Source organism: Scomber japonicus, chromosome 10, assembly GCF_027409825.1.
Source record: "Scomber japonicus isolate fScoJap1 chromosome 10, fScoJap1.pri, whole genome shotgun sequence".
Lineage (NCBI taxonomy): Eukaryota > Metazoa > Chordata > Actinopteri > Scombriformes > Scombridae > Scomber > Scomber japonicus.
Window position 1 is genome coordinate 13,778,331 of NC_070587.1, and position 7,799 is coordinate 13,786,129.

Below are 7,799 nucleotides of genomic sequence, written 5' to 3' on the forward strand. Positions count from 1 at the left end.
AAAATGTGCATGACATTTAATAACAGTTTAAAATTAATTGTTTCTCCTAAATTAATTGTGTCTCCTCCTTAATGTGCTAGACTGCTGCATTGCTGAGATATTTGTGCCTACTGTGAAAAACGTTACTTTGCCTCTGATTGCTGCCCTGCGAAGCAAAAGATTACTACAGACGAAATGTAGACAAACATGTAATGATTATGTGGTAATTATGCACTTTATGTTTAAATTGAACTGATCGGTTGTGCCCAGTCTGCAGCAAACCAGGAGACCAGACCATCGGTGCCGCAGAATCCAAATGTCAGATGAGGTCATGTCTTTGTTTCGGTGCAGCGACGATGCGGTTCTTACTTTTAATATGTTACTTCCCAGAGTTTTGTGTCTGGCTTTTTTGTTGTTGTTTTTTGTTCCAAATGGCTGTGTACTTAAATCCTCTGTGGTGCATGATAATTTCACAGTATGCCCCTCTGTCCCTGAGACCCTTAACCTGTGAGGTCAAAGCAGGTCACAGGTGAGGTCCTCGGGAACAGGGCTGCATTCAGTTTCAACGCCCCATAAAAAGAATCATTTTATAGAGGTTCTTACATATTCTTCTAACATGTTCTCTAGAGTCATCTGTTTTTATTGGACGTTTCCTCGAAGACAAGAAAACCCTCCAATGATACAATCTGTGTCTTAGTATCCAGCTGTATGTCTATTCATTTGTTGTCTATGTCAGTATGTTTATCTGTCCGGTCAGGATTGAAACGTACCAACTTGGACTAGAAGACACACTCTCGTCTGGCAGCACAGACACACTCAGGGGGCCAACCCTATTGGCTGGCTTTGTGTTATAGCCTTTAACAAGGACCACTAGGAAGACAGCCGGGGGTTGTGACCCCGTCATATTTGTCACCTTCAAAAGACTGTTGGACTTGTTGCTTCTACATGATGTCAATTGTTATGTACTTTGTACTTGATATATTGCTGTGTGTAATAAAAATGGTCAAAAAAGAAAAATGTCCTAATTTCTTGCTCCAAAGATGTTAAATTTGCAGTCTCTTAGTGTTTAGTTTTATTCTCTTGTGCGACGGAACAGAATGAACCAGTTTTTATCTGGAGCACCACTTATTGAATATAAAGTGCAAGTACAAGTTTTTTGTAAAGATTGCGTTCATTACTTTTCAACATTTGAGTTTAAAAGTTTGTCTGCACAGATCTTGAAAAAGTGTCCCTTTTTACAACTAGATTGTAAATGAGCAGATTTTCTGCTCATGTAAATGCTCTAGCTATGTATGAGAAGATATTATCAAAGTGTCTTTGTTACTGCACACACTGTATGCAAACAGACATAATTAAATGCACTCTCTCACACACATATAGTTGGGATTTTACATGTCCGTCTGTCTGACTAGCTATCTGACATAGGCAGTCCTGGAGCAGACTCTTGCCTAATATTGATTGGCTTGTCTGTGTGGAGACAGATGAATGCATTAGTACCCAGCTCACCCTGCCACTGGAAATATATTAAGTTCATATTTTACTAGGCACCCTGTCTGGTTGCCATGGAGATGCACCGGGAGTGAGGGACCAGGGAGGGGTGGGGGGGGTGATGGGGTTGGGGAGGAGGGGGATGGGAGACGAGTGGGGGATACAGGATGTGATGAGGCAGTCGACTTGATTTGTAGTCCCGCTCCCTCTTCCTCTTTCTCTGCCTCCGTCCGTCACTTGTGTCCTCTCTTACGTCTTCCACCTTCCTCTCTGTTCCACCTGATCTCATGGGATGGCATATTTGCAGCTACTTTTCACATTTTCCAAACTCCACCAGCAAGAAAGGGCACTTTTTCATTCTCACCACACACTATTCTATTGATTTCGTTGTCCCTTTTGTTCCCTGTTTTCTATTAGGCTCTGATTCTGCATCTTGCCATCTCCTCGCCACCAGTTAGACTTCAATTCTTTATATATTTCTATTGGGTTTTCTTGCCGACACGTTTCCCACTTTATCCCTCTACTTACATAAGCATTTAACTCCCTCTTCATCTGCCCCTCTCCTCCCCACACCCCCCCCCCCCCCCACACACACACACACACACACACACACACACACCTCCCCCCCTGCTGCCGCCTCCCTCCTTGGCTCACTCCATCTCTGTGCTCTGCAGTAAAACTGGTGCATTGAGGCAGCAGGAAATGGGGGCTAGAGAGACAATAGAATGGAGGGAAGTATAGAGGAGAGTCTATGATGCTCTCCTCTCAATCTCACTTTCAATCACATGTGGGATTCCTAGAAACCTTGGAATCACTATGAGACCAGCTTTTGAATAAAAACTGTTTATAGACAAAAACCTTTGTCAGGCTTGATGTGCATGCTGAAAAATGTGCACGTCTGCTTTGTGGTTCATGTGCGTTAGCTTGCTGTTCAGCACAGCTTTGAGCTGCTATCAATGCTTCGTTAATGTGGAAGACAGTTTTCGCCTGTGTTGGGGTCACATTTTGACTGAACACAATGTTAGAAATGTTGATTCCTGCTTCAGGATGCTGGACCATATATTCAACAACAATCAAAGAGTCATTCAAGCTGGCAGAGTGGGTGCGGACAAATTATCTTTCAAATTGTTTAATATAATGTTTTGAATTTGTGTTCAGAGCAAACACATTAAAATTAGAAAATCATCTCTAAGCAACAATTTGAAACCAATAATTGAGATCATGTCCCAGTCAGGAAGCTGGCTAGTGTGTAATATGTCCCTCTTCCAGGTAAAGGCTATGACAAACAGCTGAAGGAGATTCTGGATGCAGAGATCCTGCCCATGGCACAGGAGTTCAACAAAAAGCTGAATAAGGGTAGCTAAACACCTGCACTGATAGCTTCATAATTACACATGTGAACGGCTCTTTACAGCATAAGAATTGTTAAGTAAGGTCAGAAATGGAGTGGAATCAGAAATTAGAAATTTTAAAAATGATGCCCTAAAGCACACAATTTGAGCAGGATACGTTGAGCCAAATATTTCTGTCTTCCTCCTCCTCCTCCTTCTTTTCATCCATCAGACACAGTGTATGAAGAAAGGTTGCAGACAGCAGCAGACAATTTCATCGCAGCTGCCTCCAAACTGCCTAGAGGTGAGACATGGTCTCTTCCCTCTGCCTTCATCTTTTTATCTATAGTAAGGCCTATATTAGGTCATTATAGCTCCCTCTGATCTTTGTACTCTCACTCTGTAATAAGCTAGTTACAGTATGTTATTACAGTCTTTCAAATGCTGTGGAGAATAAAGGAAGCAGTCAGGTTGAACTGACATCTGGATGTTGGCTCTAAATAAAGTAATCTGATTGAAATTAAATTGGGTAATCTAAACTCACCATTTTTTGTTTATTTCACAGTCTCTGGATGTGTTCCTCCATGTGGTTAGTGCCTTTTCAGTTATTCAATTTCATAATTCCTGTCTTTGTAGAACGCTTCTTTTTAGAAACTGAACAGTATTCATTTCAATCAGGCTTTCAGAGTACAGGAGCAGTATACAACTGTATTACCTGCCAGTATGACTCCTGCAAATTCCCTCTTGACTGTCCAGGTGAGTATCCAACATATTGGATTACTGATTCTGTTACATCACAATTTTCAAATGAGAAAAAAAGATGTACTAATCCAGACTTAACACATTCTTACATAACTATATTTTCACCTTCATAAGCATTCACTCTTGATCCTTAAAATCCTCTGCTTTTGATCCCTGAAATGCTCTTAGCAGAAAGTCAGGATTTGAAAAAGAGACCAAGTCGATGTTTTATTTCCACACATTATATCTTTTGCACAGAGCCCCCAAGGTACTCTTTAAGTCCTTGGCTTCTTTATGCAAGGTGACAGTTGACTCCCACACACTGTGGTGTGCATATCAACCCTGTACAGCACAGCCACTGTTTAGCATATCATCACTTTTACTCCACTCCTCAGAGACTGGGCTTAAGTATTATCATTAAGGAGGGCTCAGACTGCAAGAGCTGCCCCCCTGTGAATGTTATCTGTGTGTATGTGTGTGTGCATGATTCTGCCTGTGTGCATGTGGGTGGCTATATGTTATTTCAGTTAAAGAAATTAAAGTAACAGAGAACAGCAGGATCCGTATGTGGTGCGATGTGCCGTTTCCATTACCAAATGACATCGAGATGATCTGGAGGTTTGCAGAAGAGGTAGGCTCAGTGTGGTGGATCATTCGGGGCCAGTGCAGTACCTTTAAATTAACCCTTTATGTGCTTCTTTTGCCAAGATGAGAAGATCAATACCAACTTGATATCTGTCTGCCAAATATAAAGTTGGAGCCAGGAGATGGTTAGCTTAGCTTAGCATAAAAACTGGAACCTTAATTGATTATTACATTTCTTTAATAATCAATTCAGTGTTCAAGGTCTGAGGTGTTAGAAAATAGTGAAGAATGTGGATCATTATTTCCTAAAGCCCAAGTTAACATATTTAGATGAGTTTTGTCTGACCAATAGTAAGAATGCCAAACCTGTTGAGTTCACTGTCATGGACAAAAATAGCAAAAGTTCAGATTTTAAATTTTATTTATTCATATATATATTAAATTATTCACAAGTTCTAGGAATTGTTACCAATCAATTTTATGTCAATTGACTAATCAATAGTCATTCCAACAGGAGTACGGTGTACAGACAGGGTCTGTTGGGGCCTAACTATCAACTTTTGCCCTGGGGCCCCATAGGAGTTTAATCTTGCCTTTGGCCTGGCTAGCTGTTTCTTCCTCCAGTCTGTATACTAAGCTAACTGTCTATAGACTGTAGCTTAATATTATAATAGCGCTAATAATAGATACGCATATTTTCCAAAATGTCACACTATTCCTTTAGCACAGCATATTTTCTCATCATATAAAATCAGTTTTTTGCACCTGTGCAGAGCAGCAGAAATGATCCCTGCTTACAGTATATTTATGTATTATGGACAGGTGAAAACCCAGCAGGTGGATCAGTTTCAAGAAGTCACTGTGGGGGTGGACAGGCTCTATTCCATCCCTTCAACCAGCTTGCAGCATCAGGGCACCTACCAGTGTGAGATCTACTCAGGCCAACGATCTATTGTCAGGCTGTACTACTATCTCACAGGTAACAAGTCACATTTTGGACTGTTCCAAGACCCTTTTGGGAGAAAGACTTAATTATTGATAGCGGTCAATGCTCTAACTTGGAAGATACAGATGCAATATTTTAATATTAACAAATAAATATGCTAAATATGATTCATCTACATCATCTAAGTCAAAGAAGGCAAACTTCAGGGTGTAAACATTTTAATGGGTCCAGATTTTACTTGACTTTTTATAACTTATAAAACAGATTGATATTTGCTTACAGCATTGAGAATAATATCTTTAAAAAGAAATAAGACATTGGATGCAAAAGGGAAGCCCAAGTGTAGACAAATGGAAAGAAAGTGGAGCAAATTTAATTAATATCTCATAAAATTCAAGAGAATATAACTGCTTTCAAACATAATAGGCATAATAGCATTTACACATACTGTATATTGCTTTACTTTTTACAGTCTTTTCTGATTAAGTGTTCATGAAAATGCTTACAGGCACAATGTTTTCTCACACTCTTCTTGCTCTGTTCTGCATGTGTTTTCTCTTTATGATTACAGTTTGTATTGTTACACCTACAACATTATCACTTGGGGTTTATGAACCCAGTAATTACATAACTTATGTAGTAAATTGATGACAGTAATGTATAAAAAGATACAAATATATTTGTGGAAAATTTCCATGAGAAGTGATTAATTTACTCCCTAATACGATTATTTGTGTAACTTCCTTATTCATTCATCTTCATCTTTTACTTGATGTCCTTAATATTCAAATTCTCCTGCCTGCATATTCCTCATCTCAATCTCTTTTTATCAAAGTGACCCCCCAGGTTGTGGCAGGCCACACAGAGCTGCAGGAGATATTTGACCTGTCTCTGCTCCCAGGGGGGTGGTTACTCACTGCGCCTGGTGGTCCTCTTCACTCCCCTCTCCTCCTCCCATCATCACTGCTTCTCACTGTCTGTTTAACTGCTTTGCTGCTGCTGTTATTCCTGACCTTGGGGTAAAACACAGCTTTTATGTGCACAATATCAGACATAAGTAGTAGAAAAGAAATTTGTATATACACACCCATCCAGTGAATTCAAGATGCTCTATGCCTATGATGTGCATGTCAGGTGTTATCACATCTCCCACTTTTTCTTTGGATGTTGCAGGGCTCTGCACTGGTCTTTAGCATCAGCGGAAACAAGTCATGCTGAGCAAGCAAGTGGAGATGAAGATTTAGGATCCTGAAAACTGGGAAGATGCATGTAGTGTATATAATAAAGCCATTACATTAAGCCTCTGGTCTTCCACTGAGTGTTACGTCATGTCTTACAGAAAACCTGTGTGTGTGAGACTCATTTCACCACTAGAGGGCAGGATGCTCATCTTTAGCGGTGATGCCCATACTGAGCTGTTTGCTCTACTGAGCTGAACATTTATTCTCATTTATATCAGACTGTGGTAGAAAATCTGAAATGTATTTAAATATTCACTAGTGCTGTAATTGAGTACTTTGATTGTATTATTGCTACTGTAAACTTCTACTTAACTATATTTCAGGCAAATATTGTGCCTTTTGCTCCACTAGATTCAACAACAATTACTTTAAAATGTGAAAACTTAATGTGCAAACAAATGATTAGCTCATAAAATATGATGAATTGCTGTGATGACATTAACAAAAATATATAAGCTAAGCTATAGATTCAACTAAACCAGCTTCAACAAAATATCCTGCATCCATGTTAAGATATCAAATAATTCAATAATATTGCATAATAATCTATTTTTCCCGATTACACATTTGTACTTCTGGTTAATTAAAATTTTGAGTGTGGGATTTTTCTACTAAACTGATACCAGGTCTAACCCAAGATATTTCATATGAGGAGAGGCTAAGAAAATTACAATTACCAACTCTAGCACTCGGGAGACATGATTGAGGTCAATAAGCTTGTTCGTGGAATGTCGCAGCTGAACCTGTGAAATAACTATGGAGCCTCTAAAATGATACGCACAAAAATGTCTAGAAAAAGAGAAAAAACTTCACTTCACACTTCACAAACACCGTCAAGGACATATTAAGTTGATTTGTGATCATTTGTGGAATTATTATTTCAAATGTATTTTAATATAAATTAAAGATGTGAATACTTTTTTCACTAACTGTGGCAAAAATTGAAAATTAATTAAAATATATGATTCAGTATAATGCAGTGTCCAGTTTTGCAAAAATAAATGTAGAAATTAGGTAAGAAACTGTTTGTCATTGTTGTATTTTTTGTACCATATTTAAAAAGTAATCTCAAAACAAGCTTTCAGTTACAGCAGCATGCAACAGGTTGCCATGCCAAAAAATTACTTTGGTTCATCTCAACCCAGTTAAGCTGGTGTCAGACTGAAGCAAGCTCCTGTTCCTCCTCACTCCAAGCTTTAATATGTAGCACTCTACTCTCAAAATGTACTTCTAACGCTATAGTAATCAATACAATAAAGATATGGACACAAATTAGATGTCGGTTTCACCCCTCTACTGAATAAGGCTCTTCGGTTCCTGGGCGATCTATACATAGATGGACTTTTTGCCAGTTTTAAACAGTTGTGTTCAACATTTGCTCTCCAAAGCTCAGATTTTGTTAGGTACTTCCAACTTCGAGATTTTGCTAGAACCCACTCACCCCTATTCCCTCAAGCCCCATCCCTCAGTGGCATAGATTTGGTACTT

At 39.1% G+C, this 7,799-nt stretch overlaps 1 protein-coding gene across 1 annotated transcript; it reads left to right on the plus strand.

Annotated features, from left to right (window-relative positions):
* The first annotated feature begins 2,355 nt into the window (after positions 1-2,355).
* Positions 2,356-6,158, plus strand: spaca6 (sperm acrosome associated 6). Its single transcript, XM_053327537.1, has 8 exons — positions 2,356-2,569; positions 2,737-2,823; positions 3,031-3,102; positions 3,364-3,387; positions 3,477-3,554; positions 4,067-4,170; positions 4,947-5,103; positions 5,906-6,158. Exons 1-8 carry the CDS (start codon positions 2,356-2,358, stop codon positions 6,091-6,093), a joined length of 924 nt encoding a protein of 307 aa, XP_053183512.1. The 3' UTR covers positions 6,094-6,158.
* Positions 6,159-7,799: the final 1,641 nt, after the last annotated feature.